Here is a 19,815-nt window from a genome sequence, read left to right as displayed (position 1 = left end):
CACAATGTCCATCTCCCTCCTTCCCTGTAAACTATGTCCACCTCCTGGCCTCGGTGCTCTGACTGATGAAAGCCAACATGCCAAATGCTTTCTTCACCACCCTGTTAACCTGTGACTCCAGATTTAGACAACCTTGCCCCTGTTCTACAGCTCTCGCTGGGGTCCCCGCCAGTTACTGTACACAGTAGTCCAGGCATGTCCTGCAGAGCGACATCACTGTGTGGAGGGGATGGGCGGGAGAGCCAAAGCACCGTACCTGGTACTGTTGGTATTTGTACCCACAGTGTATGCATCGCGGGTCGGAGTAAGGGTGTCCGTGACAGGTGATCTGGTTCCACAGGGAGTACAGGAGGACGCCGAGGCTCGCCAGCTTCAGAAACACACACCTGAGGAGAAGGGTCAGGGATCAGGGGTCAGGGATAGGTGTTTGGTGCAAGAATTAGGCAGACAGGCTCAGTTTAAGGCAAGTTCCAAGCAGGTAGGAACTGGTAGGTAGGTGTAGCAGGCAGGTGTTCGGGTTTTATTTTGGGTGGACGGGGCCTGGCACGGCTGGACAGGCAAAGATCTGGGGGTGGGCTCAGGTTCCAGGCAGATAGGAACAGGCGGGGATGGCGGGACGATTCCCCCTTACCTGAGAAGGGTGAGTATGATTTCGGTGGCAGTGCTGTATCTTTCCCAGGTGATGATCAGTTGGAACAGGGGAGGGGTGACCAGGTTGACAGCTGTGATGACGATGGATGGTAGATATTCGATCAGTAGATCCTGGACCCCGCCACGCTGCTGAGAGGGGGACTGAGAGACTGGCTGCGTTAGTCTCACTGGGCCTGTTTCTGAGAAAACACCCACCCCCCAATCACATCTCCAACCCCGTTTCCTCCTTTTTATCTATAACAGCCCTGGAAACTCCCCCCACCTGCCCCCCCCACCCCCGTGACAACACCAATGGACTCCCACCTTCCTGTCCCCTCCCTGAGGGTCCCTCTCCCTCCTGTCCCCTCCCTGAGGGTCCCACTCCCTCTGACCCTCACCGTGTCCCTCTCCCTCCTGTCCCCTCACTGAGGGTCCCACTCCCTCCTTGTCCCTCACTGAGGGTCCCTCTCCCTACTGTCCCCTCACTGAGTGCCCGTCTCCCTCCTCATCCCTCCCTGAGTGCCCCTCTCCCTACTGTCCCCTCACTGAGGGTCCCTCTCCCTCCTTGTCCCTCCCTGAGGGTCCCTCTCCCTACTGTCCCCTCACTGAGGGTCCCTCCTCCAAGATCACCCTCCCTCCATTCCCTGTGGAAGGTTCTCCTCACTCCATTTCCATCCCTCTGTATCCTGAGGGAGTCTCATTCCCTCTGTTCTACCTCCAAGGGCCTTACTCTCCCTGAGGGACCCTCCATACTCTCTCCCTGAGGGACCCTCTCCCTCCCCCTCCATTCTCTTTCCGAGGGTCCTTTCCCTCTGTTCCCTCTCTCAAGGGCACCTCTCCCTCAGTTGAGCGAGGGCCACTGTCCTTACCGACTTCGGTTTCTGGGAGAACTCGGTGGCCAGGTAAATGGCGTAGAATGCTGCGCTGATGATCAGGAGGGTGAGTGAGGTCAGCAGGAGGCGGCCGGCCACCAGCTGAAAGATCTGCAGCCGCGATCTCTCCGCCCGCGCCTTCCGCATCTGTTCCTCTTCCAAGGACATCTACCGCAGAGTGAGGGTGAGGGTGAGGGTGAGGGAGGGGGAGGGGGAGGGAGAGGGAGAGAGAAAAAATGTTTGAACTGTTGTCCCACAACTTGAGTTGATCACACTCTCCCTCCATCGCACTGCTCACACTCCAACACTCCATCCCTTTCCACTGCACACCATTCCCCCCGGTCATCCCCCTCCGTCACTTCTCCCCCACCCCCAACACTACCCTGGACCGTCCCTCCTCGCGACCGTCCCTCTCCCACTCCTCCACCCAACCGTCCCTCCAACTCCTCCCCCCCAACCATCCCGCCCCCACTCCTCCCCCCGACCGTCCCGCCCCCACTCCTCCCCCCGACCGTCACTCCCCCAACTCCTCCCCCCGACTGTCCCGCCCCCACTCCTCCCCCGACCATCCCTCCCCCAACTCCTCCCCACCGACCATCCCTCCCCCCACTCCTCCCCGACCATCCCTGCCCCAGACCGTCCCTCCCCCCACTCCTCCCGACCATCCCTCCCCCACTCCTCCCCCCGACCGTCACTCCCCCATTCCTCCCCCCGACCGTCCCTCCAACTCCTCCCCCCCAACCATCCCGCCCCCACTCCTCCCCCCGACCGTCCCGCCCCCACTCCTCCCCCTGACCGTCCCCCCCCAACTCCTCCCCCCGACCGTCCCGCCCCCACTCCTCCCGACCATCCCTCCCCCCGGCCGTCCCTCCCCCACTCCTCCCGACCATCCCTCCCCCCGACCGTCCCTCCAACTCCTCCCCCCCAACCATCCCGCCCCCACTCCTCCCCCCGACTGTCTCGCCCCCACTCCTCCCCCGACCGTCCCTCCCCCCACTCCTCCCCGACCATCCCTGCCCCAGACTGTCCCTCCCCCCAGTCCTCCCGACCATCCCTTCCCCCACTCCTCCCCCCGACCGTCACTCCCCCAACTCCTCCCCCCGACCGTCCCTCCCCCAACTCCTCCCCCCGATCGTCCCGCCCCCACTCCTCCCCCCGACTGTCCCGCCCCCACTCCTCCCCGACCATCCCTGCCCCAGACCATCCCTCCCCCACTCCTCCCCCCGACCGTCCCTCCCCCACTCCTCCCGACCATCCCTCCCCCACTCCTCTCCCCGACCGTCACTCCCCGCTCCTCCCGACCATCCCTCCCCCCGACCGTCCCTCCAACTCCTCCCCCCAACCATCCCGCCCCCACTCCTCCCCCCGACTGTCCCGCCCCCACTCCTCCCCCCGACCCTCCCCGACCATCCCTGCCCCAGACCGTCCCTCCCCCCACTCCTCCCCCGACCGTCACTCCCCTATTCCTACCCCCGACCATCCCTCCCCCCGACCGTCCCTCCAACTCCTCCCCCCCAACCATCCCGCCCCCACTCCTCCCCCCGACTGTCCCGCCCCCACTCCTCCCCGACCATCCCTGCCCCAGACCATCCCTCCCCCACTCCTCCCCCCGACCGTCCCTCCCCCACTCCTCCCGACCATCCCTCCCCCACTCCTCTCCCCGACCGTCACTCCCCGCTCCTCCCGACCATCCCTCCCCCCGACCGTCCCTCCAACTCCTCCCCCCAACCATCCCGCCCCCACTCCTCCCCCCGACTGTCCCGCCCCCACTCCTCCCCCCGACCCTCCCCGACCATCCCTGCCCCAGACCGTCCCTCCCCCCACTCCTCCCCCGACCGTCACTCCCCCATTCCTACCCCCGACCATCCCTCCCCCCGACCGTCCCTCCAACTCCTCCCCCCCAACCATCCCGCCCCCACTCCTCCCCCTGACCGTCCCTCCCCCAACTCCTCCCCCCGACCGTCCCGCCCCCACTCCTCCCCCCGACTGTCCCGCCCCCACTCCTCCCCGACCATCCCTGCCCCAGACCGTCCCTCCCCCCACTCCTCCCCGACCATCCCTGCCCCAGACTGTCCCTCCCCCCAGTCCTCCCGACCATCCCTTCCCCCACTCCTCCCCCCGACCGTCACTCCCCCAACTCCTCCCCCTGACCGTCCCTCCCCCAACTCCCCCCGACCGTCCCGCCCCCACTCCTCCCCCGACTGTCCCGCCCCCACACCTCCCCGACCATCCCTGCCCCCACTCCTCCCCGACCATCCCTGCCCCAGACCGTCCCTCCCCCACTCCTCCCGACCATCCCTCCCCCACTCCCCCATTCCTCCCCCCGACCGTCCCTCCCCGCTCCTCCCAACCATCCCTCCCCCCGACCGTCCCTCCAACTACTCCCCCCCAACCATCCCGCCCCCACTCCTCCCCCGACCGTCCCTCCCCCAACTCCTCCCCCCGACCGTCCCTCCCCGCACTCCTCCCCCCGACTGTCCCCGCCCCCACTCTGCCCTGTCTCTCTCCCACTCTGTAAGACAAGAAGACGAAAGAGCAGAATTAGGCCATTCAGCCCGTCGAGTCTGCTCTGCTGTTCTATCACAGCCGATTTATTCTCCCTCTCAACCCCATTCTCCTGCCTTCTCCCCGTAATCCTTGGCACCCTGACTGATCTAGAGTCGGGTAAAAACATGGCCAACGGACCTCCCTCTCCCTGACTCACCCTCAGCTCCTGAGTGATGCTGCGGTGACGGAGGAACACCACTCTGGGCTGCGAGATACAGAAATCCCAGCCGCAGAATACCATCCGGCTGTAGTCAGTCAGCGAGTGGCCAGACAACAGGTAGTTCTGCTTGTAACCCAGAGATGCCCTGGGCGGCCAGAGAGAGAACAACATACACTACGTCAGACCCAGGGGCAGGGAGGGGCAATGGGAGGCAGGAGCTTCGAGAGGAACGAGGATGCACGAGAGAGCAGCGAATGGTAGGGATTGTGAGGGAAGAGGAGGCAAGGTAGGGGTTTGGGAGAGGAGGTGCAAGGTGAAGTCACATAGGGAGGTGGTGGGGGTGAGCTGATAGCGGGGAGGGTCAGGGGAAGGAGGGCTTGAGTGTTGTGGGTGGGATGGAGGGATTGAGGGAGGGTGAGTAGGGGCTGAGGATTGAGGGAGGAACTGAGGGCAGAGGGGGAAGAGTTGGGGAGGGGCCGAGGGCGGAGGGAGAGTTGGGGAGGGATAGAGAGCGGAGGGAGAGTTGAGGAGGGATAGAGAGCGGAGGGAGAGTTGGGGAGGGGCTGAGGGTGGAGGGAAGGATGAGGGACGGACATCTGGACAGAGGTAAGGACATACCTGACCACAATGCAGGTGAACGTGAGGAGGAAACAGGCAGCAACAGTGAGGAGGTAGGCGAGGGGCGTCTGGTAGGAAACACCCCCCTCGTGCTGCCCCTCCACAGGGTAAAACCCATAAAACAACAGAGAGTATTCCAGGAACCCCTGTCCGGGAGGAAGAGAGATCTGGTCAGAACCAACTCTCCCTCACCCCCTCCCTATCTCTGTAACCCCTACACTCCCCCCTCCTGTTCAAACCCCTCCCTCACCCCCTCCCTATCTCTGTAATTCCTACACTCCCCCCTCCTGTTCAAACCTCTCCCTCATCCCCTCCCTATCTCTGTAACCCTGACACTCCCCCTCCTGTTCAAACCACTCCCTCACCCCCTCCCTATCTCTGTAACCCCGACACTCCCCCTCCTGTTCAAACCACTCCCTCACCCCCTCCCTATCTCTGTAACCCCTACACTCCCCCTCCTGTTCAAACCCCTCCCTATCTCTGTAACCCCTACACTCCCCCCTCCTGTTCAAACCCCTCCCTCACCCCTGTGTCCTCCATCTGTGCCTTGTGCCTCTCGTAATCTTATAAACCTCTCTGAGATCTCCCCTCAGCCTCTGTCACTCCAGAGAAAACAACCCAAGTTTATCCACCCTCTCCTCGTAGCTCACAGCCTCTAATCCAGGCAGCACCCTGGTGACCGTCTTCTGCCCCCTCTCCAACGCCCCCCCACCCTTCCTGTAATGGGGCGACCACAGACTTTTACAGAGTTTCCCAATCCTTGGACTCCACGTCCCGACCGTACACCTTCATTACCACCCTGTGTCCGTCCGGGACACTCTGTGACAATCTCCCGGAGGTCATGAGGAATCAGTGTGAGGGAGTGCAGGGAACTGGAGTCTTTGCAGTGACATACCGTCCCAGAGAGGAGATCCAAGATCATCTCGTAGAAGCTGACAAGCCCAGGGTTTCTGTAATCATATCGGCTGCAGTTTCCCGGAGGTAATGGAGTGTCTGAAACGGGAGCAGAGAGTCTGACGAGTTGCAGAGAGGGAGAGTCCCACCCTCCAAAACTCAACACTCCTTCCCTCCCCAAGATCAACTGGAGAGGAGGTAAAATCCCCTCGGAAACCCAGGACAGTGCGTGGGGAGAGGTGAGAGGGTAGCAGAACGGTTTGTGGAGTTGTGGACGGTGTACAAGGTTGTCGTGGGTTACGACGGGACATTGACAGGGTGCAGGGCAGTTTATCCCACAGTCCAGCTCTCTACACCCGTGACTGTGTGGCTAGGCAGGGTTCAAATGACATCTACAAATCTGCCAATGAATTTGCCTTTCACACACTTTCAGATGAGAAGGCTCACAGGAGCAAGATAGATCAGCTGGTCAAGGGGCGTCATAACAACCACCTCGTACTTAGCGTCAGTCAGAGCAAGGGATTGACTGGACTGCAGGGAGGGGAACTCGAGGGAACACACACCAGTCCTCATCGAGGGATCAGAAGTGGAAAGGGTGAGCAGTTTCTCGTTCCGGGTGTCAACATCCCAACTTATCAATGCAGCTACAAAGAACGCAAGACAGCGGCTACATCCCATTTGGAGTTTGAGAAGTGTTTAGGGGGACTTGGAATGTCACCAAAGACCCTCACAGATTTCTACAGATGTATGGTGGAGGGCATTCTGACTGGCTGCTTCACAGTCTGGGACGGAGGGGCCGCTGCACGGGACCAGAAAAGGCTGCAGAAAGTTGTAAACTCATCATGGGCGCTCGCCTCCCAGCATTGGGGACATCTTCAGAAGGCAATATCCTTCATTGAGGGCCCCCAACACCCAGGACAGGCCCTCTTCTCATTGTTCCCATCAGGGAGGAGGTACAAGAGCCTGAAGACACTCACTCAGCGATTCAGGAACAGCTTCTTCCCCTCTGCCATCCGATTTCTGAATGGACAATGAACCCTTGAACACTCCCTCACTATTTATTTCCTTTTTTTTCCCACTCTCTTTCTGCACTACTTAATTAATATATCTACATAACTGCAAGTATTTCTTATTGTAATTTAAAAGTTTTATTATGTATGGTAATGTATGTGCAGTAATATACAGTAATTTATGTACCATAATATATGGTCATGTGTGTATGGTAATCTATGTACAGCAATTTACCTATGGTAATGTAGGTATGGTGATGTGTACAGTAATTTACGTATACTAATATACTACTGCCAAAAGTCAATAAATGTCATGTGTCAGAAATATTAAACCTGATTCTGAATCCTTCATGATTAGCATAACGCTTTACAGCCCCAGCAACGCAGGTCAATTCCCGTCGCTGTACGTAAGGAGATTGAGAATCTGTGGGTTTCCTCTCAGTGTCATGTTAACACCTTAACTGGTCACATGGGAGTAACTGGACTGTGGGTTCATTGGGTCAGAAGGGCCGGTTACTGACCATAGCTGTAAATAAGGAGAGGCTGGTTATGCTGCTATATCTCACAATAATTAAAAAGTAGAGCTGGGCTGAGAAGTGACAGATGGAAAAGTGGGAAGTGATTCACTTTGGAAGGTGGAATTTGAGCACAGAATACAGGGTTAATGGCGGGATTCTCAGCGGTCTGGCGGAACGGAGGGATCTTGGGGTCCATGTCCCCCAAGCTACCAGGCAGGTTGACGGGGCTGTTGAGGAGTACGACGTGTTGGCCTTCCTTCGTCGGGGGATTGAGTTCAAGAGCCGTGAGGTGACACCCTGGTTAGATCACACGGAGTATGTGTTCAGCTCTGGTCGTCTCTTTATCGGAAGGACGTGGAGCAGAGGAGATTCAGCAGCATCTGCCTGGATTAGAGAGCTTGTCTTATGAGGAAACGATGAGGGAGCTGGACTTCTCTCTTTGGAGCGAAGAGGACGAGGAGTGACTTGATAGAGGTGCACAGGATAATCAGGGGCACAGATTGAGCGGACAGGCTGAGACATTCTTTTCCCAGGGTGGAAATGGCTAATACGAGGGGGTTTAACTTTAAGGTGACTGGAGGAAAATATGGGGGGTGGGGCGATGTCAGACGTAGTTTTTATTCCGCTGGGGGCGTGGAATACCCTGACAGGGTGGTGGTAAAGGCAGATACATGAAGGACATTGGAGGGATGATAGAACAATGGAGGCTGTGTGAGACGGAAAGGTTAGACTAGGCAACATCCCACCCCACTGAAACTCGACACACTCCCTCACACCTCCCCCTCGGAGACAGGACATACCCGGGAGGCTCACAGCGTCAGAAGACTGCTTGGTTGTGTAGATGATGACGGGGGTGACTACCAGAGCGAAGAGCAGCAGAGAGACGCAGAAGTTCAGGGCAATCAGGAAGCGGTGGATGCTGAAGTAGGAACGGATGCCTGTCCCGAAATGGCCTGTGGACAGGGAGTTAGAGTGGCTTTACCATCAAGGTGACCGGGTCACAACAACATACAGCACAGAAACAGGCTCGATGGCTCTGTGAGAGACCCAAATGAATGCTGTCGGGCCACACAATATCCATCTCCCTCCATTCCCCTCCACAACACCCATCTCCCTCCGTTCCCCTCCACAACTTCCATCTCCCTCCGTTCCCCTCCACAACGTCCATCTCCCTCCGTTCCCCTCCACAACGTCCATCTCCCTCCGTTCCCCTCCACAACCTCCATCTCCCTCCGTTCCCCTCCACAAGGACGATCTCCCTCCGTTCCCCTCCACAATATCCATCTCCCTCCGTTCCCCATACACAATGTCCATCTCCCTCCATTCCCCGTACACAACGTCCATCTCCCTCCGTTCCCCACCACAACCTCCATCTCCCTCCGTTCCCCTCCACAACCTCCATCTCCCTCCGTTCCCCTCCACAAGGACGATCTCCCTCCGTTCCCCTCCACAATATCCATCTCCCTCCATTCCCCATACACAATGTCCATCTCTCTCCATTCCCCATACACAATGTCCATCTCCCTCCATTCCCCGTACACAATGTCCATCTCCCTCCGTTCCCCTCCACAACCTCCATCTCCCTCCGTTCCCCTCCACAACCTCCATCTCCCTCCGTTCCCCGTACACAACGTCCATCTCCCTCCGTTCCCCATACACAACTTCCATCTCCCTCCGTTCCCCATACACAACGTCCATCTCCCTCCGTTCCCCTCCACAACCTCCATCTCCCTCCGTTCCCCTCCACAACCTCCATCTCCCTCCGTTCCCCTCCACAATGTCCATCTCCCTCCGTTCCCCGTTCACAATGTCCATCTCCCTCTGTTCCCCTCCACAATATCCATCTCCCTCCATTCCCCTCCACAACCTCCATCTCCCTCCGTTCCCCTCCACAAGGACGATCTCCCTCAGTTCCCTTCCACAATGTCCATCTCCCTCCGTTCCCCTCCACAATGTCCCTCTCCCTCCGTTCCCCACACACAATGTCCATCTCCCTGCGTTCCCCTCCACAACGTCCATCTCCCTCTGTCCCCCGCCACAATATCCATCTCCCTCCATAATATCCATCTCCCTCCATTTCCCGTACACAATGTCCATCTCCCTCCGTTCCCCGTACACAATGTCCATCTCCCTCCGTTGCCCATTCACAATGTCCACCTCCCTCCGTTCACCTCCACAATATCCATCTCCCTCCATCTCCCTCCGTTCCCTTCCACAATGTCCATCTCCCTCCATTCCCTGTACACAATGTCCATCTCCCTCCATTCCCCTCCACAACGTCCATCTCCCTCCATTCCCCTCCACAACATCCATCTCCCTCCGTTCCCCATACACAACGTCCATCTCCCTCCGTTCCCCGTACACAATGTCCATCCCCCTCCGTTCCCCGTACACAATGTCCATCCCCCTCCGTTCCCCATACACAATGTCCATCTCCCTCCGTTCCCCGTACACAATGTCCATCCCCCTCCATTCCCCGTACACAATGTCCATCCCCCTCCATTCCCTATACACAATGTCCATCTCCCTCCATTCCCGTACACAAAGTCCACCTCCCTCCATTCCCGTACACAAAGTCCATCTCCCTCCATTCCCCATACACAATGTCCATCTCCCTCCATTCCCCGTACAGAATGTCCATCCCCCTCCATTCCCTATACACAATGTCCATCTCCCTCCGTTCCCCGTACACTATGTCCATCTCCCTCCATTCCCCATACGCAATGTCCATCTCCCTCCGTTCCCCATACACAATGTCCATCTCCCTCCGTTCCCCATACACAATGTCCATCTCCCTCCATTCCCCGTACACAACATCCATCTCCCTCCGCTCCCCGTACACAATGTCCATCTCCCTCCATTCCCCATACACAAAGTCCATCTCCCTCCGTTCCCCATACACAATGTCCATCTCCCTCCGTTCCCCATACACAATGTCCATCTCCCTCCATGTGTTTATCTAACAGCCTCTTAAACGTGTCTCTCATTTCTGCCTCCACCAGCACGCCAGGCAGCACATTGCATGCACCCACCCCTCCCTCTGTAACAAAACTGGCCCGTCATATCTCCTTTGAACCAAGCCCTTCAGCTTAAATGCCTGCTCCCTGGTATTAGACATTCCCACCCGGGGGAAACAGATACTCTCTGTCTACTCTATCTGTGCCTCTCGTAATTTTATAAACCTCTCTCAGATCTCCCCTCAGCCGTGGTCACTCCAGAGAAAACAACCCAGGTTTGTCCAACATCTCCTTACAGCTCCTGCCCTCTAATCCAGCTGGAATCCTGGTGAACCTCTTCTGCCCCTCTCGAAGGTCAGGTGGCAGAAGCAGTGAAGGGGAATATTACAGTCGATGTTTCTAGCCAAAACCATTTAAATATTAAACTACTTATTCATTTCCATAGATCTCTGGCCCGCTGTGTCCTTGGGCAATATTCTACACCATCAACATCTCCACCCAGATCTGTAATCGATCTCCATCCTGCTAGCTTTATGCAAGACCAAAACATAGGAGTTAAAGTGGCCACCCCAATATTACATCTGTCACAAATAGGATTGATGTTGGAAAAAATACGCGCTAGTTTATCCTTTGACATATGGACCCAATGCACTGCCTTGAACTGTATCAAGGAGTGACAGGCACAAATAGATGAGTTATTAACCAAATGAAAAATTTTACTCCATTGATTATCTGAAAATGACTCTTGAAATTCCAATTCCAAAGCACGTTTAATTTTATCATTAGATATCATTCGTAAATCCAATAACCGTTCATAAATTATAGCTATCAACCCTTTTTGAAGTGGTTTAAGCTGAAAGAGAGCATCTGTCACATTAGGTGGATAAGCAGAAGAGTAACTTGGCAGCAAACCACGTAAAAAATTCCTAAATTGTAAATATCTAAAAAAGAGTACATTAGATAAATCATATTTATCCACTAACTGAAAATAAGACATTAAACAATCCCCTAAAAACAAATCTGAAAAAGTTATTATTGCCTTGGTTTTCCAAATTAAAAAGGGCTTATCCAAAAATTGATGGTTTAAAAAAATAATTGAAATGGATATTACTAGAAAGAACAATATTATTTAACTCAAAAAATCTACAAACTGAAACCAAATTCTTAATGTATGTTTAATGATGGGATTAAAGTTTTGTCTACTAATCTTAGAAAATGAAAAGGGAAGAGGAGCTCCCAGTAAAGAGGCCAAAGAGAATCCTTTCACCGAGTTTTCCTCCAAATCCAACCATGAAGGACATTCATGTATGTCTGAATAATGAATCAAAAAAGTATATTATTGAATATTAGTTGCCCAATAATACATTCAAAAATTTTACAAAGCCGAACCACTGTCCTTTTTTAATTTCTGCGATAAGGGTTCACTCAATCCAGGATTTTTGTTATTCCAAATATTGTTTAAAATTATAGAGTCTATTCTGTCAAAAAAGCTTTTCGCAACAAAGGAAAGAACTGCCTGAAACATATATAAGAATTTTGGTAGAACTATCATCTTAAAAGCATTAATTCAACCTGATTCATGCACAAGTACTCCCAAGTCACTCTGCAATGGTGCAATCTTTTACTATTTAAATAATAATCTGATCTTCCTTTTTCCCTTCCAAAGTGGATGACCTCACATTTACCAACAATGTATTCCATCCCTTGTCTACTCACCTAACCTATCGACATCTCTGTGCACAATTTGAACTCACACTTGCCCAGTTAAACTCAATCTGCCATTCCTCCACCCAGATCTGTAACCGACCTCTATCCACTGTGTCCTTGAACAATCTTGTACACCACCCACATCTCCACCCAGATCTCTAACCGATCTGCATCCAGTATGTCCTTGGGCAATCTTCTATACCATTCACATCTCCACCCAGATCTCTAACCGATCTGCATCCAGTATGTCCTTGGGCAATCTTCTATACCATTCACATCTCCACCCAGATCTGAAACCGATCTCCACCGTGTCCGTGGGCAAGTTTCTATACCAGCCGTCCCCAACCACCGGGCCGCAAGGAAACGATATGATTTGGCGATAGGAGCCAGCCGCACCTTTCCTCATTCCCTGTCACACACACTGCTGAGCCTGAACGCACGCGAGGTCATTACCCACGCGTCATCCATGTCAGCGCGGGAAGGAGATCAACTACCCAAGCTTGCAAATGACGGTGAGCTGAAAAGTATGTTTGACATAACATCTCTGTCGGCATTATCGATAAAAGTCAAGGCTGAATATCCTGAGATAGCCATTAAAGCACTGAAAACGTTGCTTCCATTTCCAACATATCTCTGCAACGAAAGCTAAATTGCAGAATAGACTGGACATAAGGAACCCCCTTCAAGTATCGTTGTCTCCCATCACCCCTCGATGGGACCGTCTTGTTGCAGGGAAACAAGCCAGGGCTCCCACTGATTCAGCGATATTGGTGCGTTGCAATGATTTTAAATGTTCATACGAGGAAAATATGCGCTGTGTGTTTAATATCCAAACGTTACTTAAAATGTTATGATGCTATTGACTTATATAACCATTTAACAATTACAGCACGGAAATAGGCCATCTCGGCCCTTCTAGTCCGTGCTGAAGGCTACTCTCACCTAGTCCCACCGACCTGCACTCAGCCCACAACCCTCCATTCCTTTCTTGTCCATATATCTATCCAATTTTTCTTTAAATGATAATATCGAACCTGCCTCTACCACTTCTACTGGAAGTTCGTTCAACACTTACTTCAAGCTCCCCTGTCCTCCCCTGAAAATTGACTTATCACTATATTCATGCGAGGAAAATAGGCGCTGTGTGTTTAATATTAAATTCGTTAGATAAACCCTTTTCGAAACGAAATTGAGTGTATTAGGCAGTTATCACTTATATTCCAGTCATGATTAACACTCCCAACACCCCCCCCCGAACAGAATCGCCAAAAACGATTTTTAAAAAATCAGCAGGTGCCCGCGCAAGGCTTCATTGTCATTGTAGTCTTTCACGGGGTAAACACAATGTATTTGACTGCTACTCTTGTACGTTAGCAACCCTACCCCCACCCCGCCCGTCGGCCAGTCCGCAAGAATATTGTCAATATGAAACCGGTCCGCAGTGCAAAAAAGGTTGGGGACCCCTGTTCTATACCATCCATATCTCCACCCCGATCTGTAACCAATCCTTATCCCGCTGTGTCTTTGGGCAATCTTGTATACCATCCACATCTCCACCCAGATCTGTAACCGATCCTCAATCCTGCTGTGTCTTCAGCAATCTTCTACACCCTCCACATCTCCATCCAGATCTGTAACCGATCTCTATCCAGTGTGTCCTTGAACAACCTTGCTGAATCTTTCTGCTCCAATACACTGGTGACTGTGTCTGCAGTTGGACAAAGGAACACTCGCCTACCCTCGATCTCGCGGAGTGAATTCCTCCAGGGCTCGATGTAGCTGAGGGCATTGCGCACATCCCTCTGGAGATGCCGCAAGTATCTGCGGGGCGTGTCCTCCCACTGCTTCCAGCTTCCGTCGCTGGCGCTCGTGGCCTGACTCATCTCCCTACAACAGGACAGAGGGTCACAGAGGCTGGGGGAGCACGGGGGGGGGGGGTTGGAACAGGAGGGTGAGGATAGAGTAATGGGGAGGCTGAAGGGGGTAGGGGAGGGGAAGGGTGAGTGGGGAATGAGGAGGGGAGGATGAAGGGGGGTTGGAGGGGAGAATGGAGGAGGAGGTGTATGAGGGGGATATAGGAGGATGGGGGCAGGAGGAGGGGGAATGAGGAAGGGGAGGGGGAGAGAGGAGGGGGGAGAGAGGAGGGGGGAGAGAGGAGGGGGGGAGAGAGGAGGGGGGGAGAGAGGAGGGGGGGAGAGAGGAGGGGGGGAGAGAGGAGGGGGGGAGAGAGGAGGGGGGGAGAGAGGAGGGGGGGAGAGAGGAGGGGGGGAGAGAGGAGGGGGGAGAGAGGAGGGGGGAGAGAGGTCACTAACCTGATGCGGCGTCTCTGCGCCATGTTAAGTGGAATTTCCTTTGGGTTTGCATCTGCCCACAGCGCCTGCGGGTCGGCGGTTCTCGGAGCTGCACACGTCAGGGTGTCAGATCCAGGGAGGGGGAGCTCCCTCCGGTGTCTGAGGGATCCCCAACCGTCAAAGTGATCTATGCTTCCATGGAGAGATGCTGCCCATGGAGAGCCTGGGGAGAGGGGGGAGAGGGGGGAGAGGGGGGAGAAAGGGAGGGGAAGGTGGAGGGGGTTGGGGGAGGGGGTTGAGGGAGGGGGAGACAGAGAGGAAATTATGAGGGTTGAGGGAGGGGAACGGGGAGAGAGAGAGGAAATGATGGTTGAGGGAGGGGAGGGGGAGAGGGAGGGAGAGGGGTTGAGGGAGCGGGAAGGGGAGGGGGAGAGAGAGAGGAAATGATGAGGGTTGAGGGAACCCTGCACCACAGAGTGGGATGGGGGTGGTGAGGAAACCCTACCATATGGAGGGTGACAAACGGGCCCCCGTGCCACAGGAGAAGGGCGTGAAGAATCTCTGTCGTGCGCGAGGGTTGGTAAGAAAACTCCAATCCCAGGCGCGTGGCCAAGTGGTTAAGGCATTGGACTAGTGATCTGAAGGTCGTGAGTTCGAGCCTCAGCCGAGGCAGAGTGTTGTGTCCTTGAGCAAGGCACTTAACCACACATTGCTCTGCGACGACACTGGTGCCAAGCTGTATGGGTCCTAATGCCCTTCCCTTGGACAACATCGGTGTCGTGGAGAGGGGAGACTTGCAGCCGGTCTTCCATACAACCTTGCCCCGGCCTGCGCCCTGGAAACCTTCCACGGCGCAAATCCAGGATGGGCAGAGAGCGCTCCAGGCTGTTGTAGTGGAGGCAGTGAGGGAGCTCCATGCACAGAGTGATGGGCGGTGAGGGAGCTCCTCGGATGGTGGGATGGGGCGGTGAGGGAGCGCTGCGGACGGCGGGATGGGGCGGTGAGGGAGCTCCTCCCACGGTGGGATGGGGAGGTGAGGGAGCCCAGCGGAACGTAGGACGGGGCGGTGAGGGAGCCCCGCGAAGGGTGGGATGTTGAGGTGAGGGAGCCCCGCGAAGGGTGGGATGTTGAGGTGAGGGAGCCCCGCGGACGGTGGGATGTTGAGGTGAGGGAGCTCGTCACACGGTGGGATGGGGCGGTGAGGGAGCCCCGCGGACGGTGGGACGGGGCGGTGAGGGAGCCCCGCGGACGGTGGGACGGGGCGGTGAGGGAGCCCCGCGGACGGTGGGACGGGGCGGTGAGGGAGCCCCGCGGACGGTGGGACGGGGCGGTGAGGGAGCCCCGCGGGCGGTGGGACGGGGAGCTTCGGGCACGGAGGGGTCCCGCCTCGGTGAGGATCTGCTCTCCCCCCGGCGTTCCCACCTACCTGCTCGGCCTCCCTCGGGATAATCTCCCGCTCCCCACTGCATCGTTCGCTCTGAACGGGCACAGAGGCCTCCTGTCTCTGCGCTGATCGGGGTCTCGGTCCGCCGCCGGGGGTCACAGGCCGAGGCCGGCTCCGGGACAGGGTGACGGGGGCAGCCGCAGGACCCGGGGGCAGACCGTGGCCGTGGGCCTGAGACAACCACCGGCCGACTAGTTCCGGCTGTGTCCAGGTGAAGAGGGCGAAGGTTCCGGGGCGTGTCCAGGTGAAGAGGGCGAAGGTTCCGGGGCGTGTCCAGGTGAAGAGGGCGAAGGATCCCTGGTCTCTCCCGGTCCCGGACTGTGAACACATACACATCGGGAACCAATCCCCCATTCCCGTGTCCTTTCCGATCCGTGTATCTCATCCAAGGACCTTTTAAATGTCGTTAATGTTCCAGCCTCAACCACTTCCCCAGGCAGCTCGTCCCAGAGACGGATCACTCTCTGGGTGAAAAAGTTGTCCCTCAGGTCCCTATTAAATCTCTTTCCCCCTCTCACCTTAAACCTGTGCCCTCTGGTTCCTGATTGCCCAACCCTGGGGAAAAAGTCTGTGCACATTTACCCCATCTGTGCCCCTCGTGGTTTTATACATCTCTGTAAGGTCACCCCTCAGTCTCCTACACTCTGAGGAATAAAGTTCCAACCTGTCCAACCTCTCTCCATAACTCAGTCCCTCGAATCCCAATAACATCCTCGTAAATCTCCTCTGCCCTCTCTCCAGCTCAATGGCATCTTTCCTACAGCAGGGTGACCAGAACTGAACACAATACTCCAAGTGCAGCCTCACCAACGTCTTGTACAACTGTAACATAACGTCCCAACTCCTGTACTCAGTGCCCTGACTGATGAAGGCCAGCGTGGCAAACATCTTCTTCACTGCCCTGTCTACCTGTGATTCCACTTTCAGGGAACCATGTCCCCGTACCCCAGGGTCACTCTGTTCTACAACACTCTCCAGGGTCCCTGTCTACCTGTGACTTCACTTTCAGGGAACCATGTCCCCGTACCCCTGGGTCCCTCTGTTCTACGACACTCCCCAGGGTCCCTGTCCACCTGTGACTCCACTTTCAGGGAACCATATCCCCATACCCCTGGGTCCCTCTGTTCTACAACACTCACCAGGGTTCCTGTCACTCCCTGTGAAAATCTGACCCAGGTTAGATTTCCCTCACGTTTCTCCGTGAACACCCAGAGCACCAGGGCCTTCTCCGGAGCAAATCAATGCAGCTGTATTTCAGAAGGATTTTGAGAATTGGTTTTTCACCTAAAACACTCGAAAACTTCTATAGATGCACAAACCGTAGAGACCATTCCGACAGGCCACTTCGCTGCCTGGTATGGGGGCGGGGGGCAGCTAATGCACGGGATAGAATGAAGCTACAGAAAGTTGTAAAATTAGTCGGCTCCATTGTGGGTACTGGCCTCCGTGGTATCCAAGACATCTTCAAGGAGTAGTGTCTCAGAAAGGACACTTCCATTATTACAAAGGAACGTAAGAAATAGGAGCAGGAGTCGGCCATCCGGCCCATCGAGCCTGCCCCACCATTCAATAAGATCATGGCTGATCTGTCCGTAAACTCAGCTCCACCTACCTGCCTTTTCCCCATAACCCTTAATTTCCCTACTATGTAAAAATCTATCTTAAATATATTTAGTGAAGAAGCCTCAACTGCTTCCCTGGACAGAGAATTCCACAGATTCACCACTCTCTGGGAAAAACAGTTTCTCCTCATCTCCATCCCAAATATTCATCCCTGAATCTTGAGGCAATGTCCCCTAGTTCTAGTCCCACCTACCAATGGAAACAACTTCCCTACTTCTATCTTATCTATCCCTTTCAAAATTTTGTATGTTTCTATAAGATCCCCTCTCATTCTTCTGAATTCCGGAGAGTATAGTCCCAGGCGACTCAATCTCTCCTCATAGGTTAACCTTTTCATCCCCGGAATCAACCTGATGAACTTCTTCTACACTCCCTCCAAAGCCAGTATTTCCTTCCTCAAGAATGGAGACCAGAACCGCACACAGTTCTCCAGGTGCAGTCTCACCAGTACCCTATGCAGTTGCTGCATAACCTCCCTGCTCTTGAATTCAATCCCTCTAGCAATGAAGGCCAACATTCTGTTTGCCTTCTTCATAACAAGCTAACTTTTTGCAATTCATGAACAAGCACTCCCAAGTCCCTCTGCACAACAGCATGCTGCAATCTTTCACCATTTAAATAATAATCTGTTCTTCTATTATTCCTTCCAAAGTGGATGATCTTGCTTTTACCAACGTTGACCTTGGCCCACTCACTTAACCTATCTATATCCCTCTGCAGAGTCTCCACATCCTCTGTACAATTTGCTTTTCCACTCAGTTTAGTGTCATCAGCAAATTTTGCTACGCTACACTCAATCCCCTCTTCCAAATCATCAATGTAAATGGTAAACAGCTGCAGGCCCAGCACCGACCCCTGTGGCACCCCACTCACCACTGACTGCCAACCGGAGAAACACCCATTTATACCAACTCTCTGCCTTCTGTTGGTTAACCAAACCACTATCCATGTTAATACACTTCCTCCAACTCCATGCATCCATATTTTATTTATAAGTCTCTTGTGCAGCACCTTATCGAACGCCTTCTGGAAATCCAGTATACGACATCCACCTATTCCCCCCATCCACTGCACTCATTATGTCCTCAAAGAACTTCAGTAAGTTTGTCAAACAGGACCTGCCCTTTCTGAATCCATGCTGCGTCTGTCTAATGGAACCACTCCTTTCTAAATGTTTCACTATTTCTTCCTTAATGACAGCTTCAAGCATTTTACCGACTACAGATGTTAAGCTAACTGGCCTATAGTTGCCAGTCTTTTGCCTACATCCTTTTCCAATCAGCCAGGACCTGCCCAGAGTCTAGAGAATTTGGTAAATAATTACCAATGCGTCTACTATAACCTCTGCCAATTCCCTCAGCACCCTGGGATGCATCCCATCAGGACCAGGGGACTTATCTACCTTCAGGCCCTCTAGTTTGCTCATCACTATCTCTTTAGTGACAGTGATTTTATCGAGGTCCTCACCTCCCATTTCGTCCATAACATCCTTCTTTGGCATATTAGATGTGTCCTCCACCGTGAAGACCAACACAAAATAGTCGTTCAGTGCCTCAGCCATTTCCTTATTACCCAATATCAATTTCCCCTTCTTGTCTTCCAAGGGACCTTTAGCCACTCTCTTCCACTTTATATATTTATAAAAACTTTTGCTATCTGTTTTTATATTTTGTGCTAATTTACTTTCATACTCTATCTTCCCTTTCCTTATTTTTTGTTTAGTTTTTCTTTGTTGCTTTTTAAAGTTTTCCCAATCCTCCAGTCTCCCACTACTCTTTGCGACTTTGTACACGAGCTTTTAATTTGATACTATCTTTAGTTATCCAAGGCTGGCTCTCCCCACACTTCCTGTCTTTACTTTTGACTGGAATATACTTTTGTTGAGCACTGTGTACAATCTCTTTGAAAGTATTCCACTGTTCCTCAACTGTCCGACCAAATAGCCTGTGCTCCCAATCCACATTAGCCAACTCCTCCCTCATCCTGTTGTTGTCTCCCTTGTTCAAGCATAATACACTAGTTTTAGATCTAACTATTTCATCCTCCATCTGTATGATAAATTCAATCATACTGTGATCACTCTTTTCAAGAGGATCCCTGACTACAAGATCGTTAATCTTACCTGTCTCATTGCACAGGTCTAGATGTAAGATAGTATTTTCCCTTGTAGGTTCACTAACATGCTGCTCAAGAAAGCCATCACGGATGCGTTCTCTGAAGTCCTCCTCAAAACTTCCTTGATTCACCCAATCTATGTGGAAGTTAAAATCCCCCATGATAACTGCCGTTCCGTTCTTACAGGCCTCAGTTATTTCTTGGTTACTCGCCTCTGCCATTGCAATATTTCTATTAGGTGGCCGATAGACAACACCCACCTGGGATTTTTTCCCTTTACTATTCTTAATCTCTACCCAGGCGGGCTCAACATTCTGCTCCATAGATCTTATATCATCTCTCACAATCACCCTGATCTCACCCTTAATCAAGAGCGCTGCCCCACCCCACCTCCTTTGCCTTCCTGCCTATCTTTCCGTATTACCTGAC

General features: G+C 53.9%; 1 protein-coding gene across 2 annotated transcripts in view; it reads right to left on the bottom strand.

Moving 5' to 3' along the window:
- tmc4 (transmembrane channel-like 4) overlaps positions 1–16,048 on the bottom strand; it is a 32,501-nt gene extending 16,453 nt beyond the window's left edge. For both annotated transcript variants that reach the window (XR_010016289.1, XM_063034861.1), the window contains exons 1-10: positions 15,631–16,048; positions 14,226–14,427; positions 13,652–13,800; positions 8,050–8,202; positions 5,723–5,820; positions 4,828–4,973; positions 4,207–4,354; positions 1,500–1,670; positions 632–792; positions 257–386 (exon numbers count right to left, since the gene is read on the bottom strand). Coding sequence is in view for 1 of the 2 variants with exons in the window: in XM_063034861.1 (XP_062890931.1) it covers positions 257–386; positions 632–792; positions 1,500–1,670; positions 4,207–4,354; positions 4,828–4,973; positions 5,723–5,820; positions 8,050–8,202; positions 13,652–13,800; positions 14,226–14,427; positions 15,631–16,033 (1,761 nt within the window). In the remaining variant the exon portion in view is untranslated. The remainder of the gene's footprint in view (positions 1–256; positions 387–631; positions 793–1,499; positions 1,671–4,206; positions 4,355–4,827; positions 4,974–5,722; positions 5,821–8,049; positions 8,203–13,651; positions 13,801–14,225; positions 14,428–15,630) is intronic.
- Between the last annotated feature and the right edge of the window lie 3,767 nt (positions 16,049–19,815).

This window comes from Mobula hypostoma, chromosome 28 (genome assembly GCF_963921235.1).
Source record: "Mobula hypostoma chromosome 28, sMobHyp1.1, whole genome shotgun sequence".
Taxonomy (NCBI): Eukaryota; Metazoa; Chordata; class Chondrichthyes; order Myliobatiformes; family Myliobatidae; genus Mobula; species Mobula hypostoma.
Note: the sequence above shows the minus strand (reverse complement) of the source record. Positions and strands in the feature narration are given on the sequence as shown.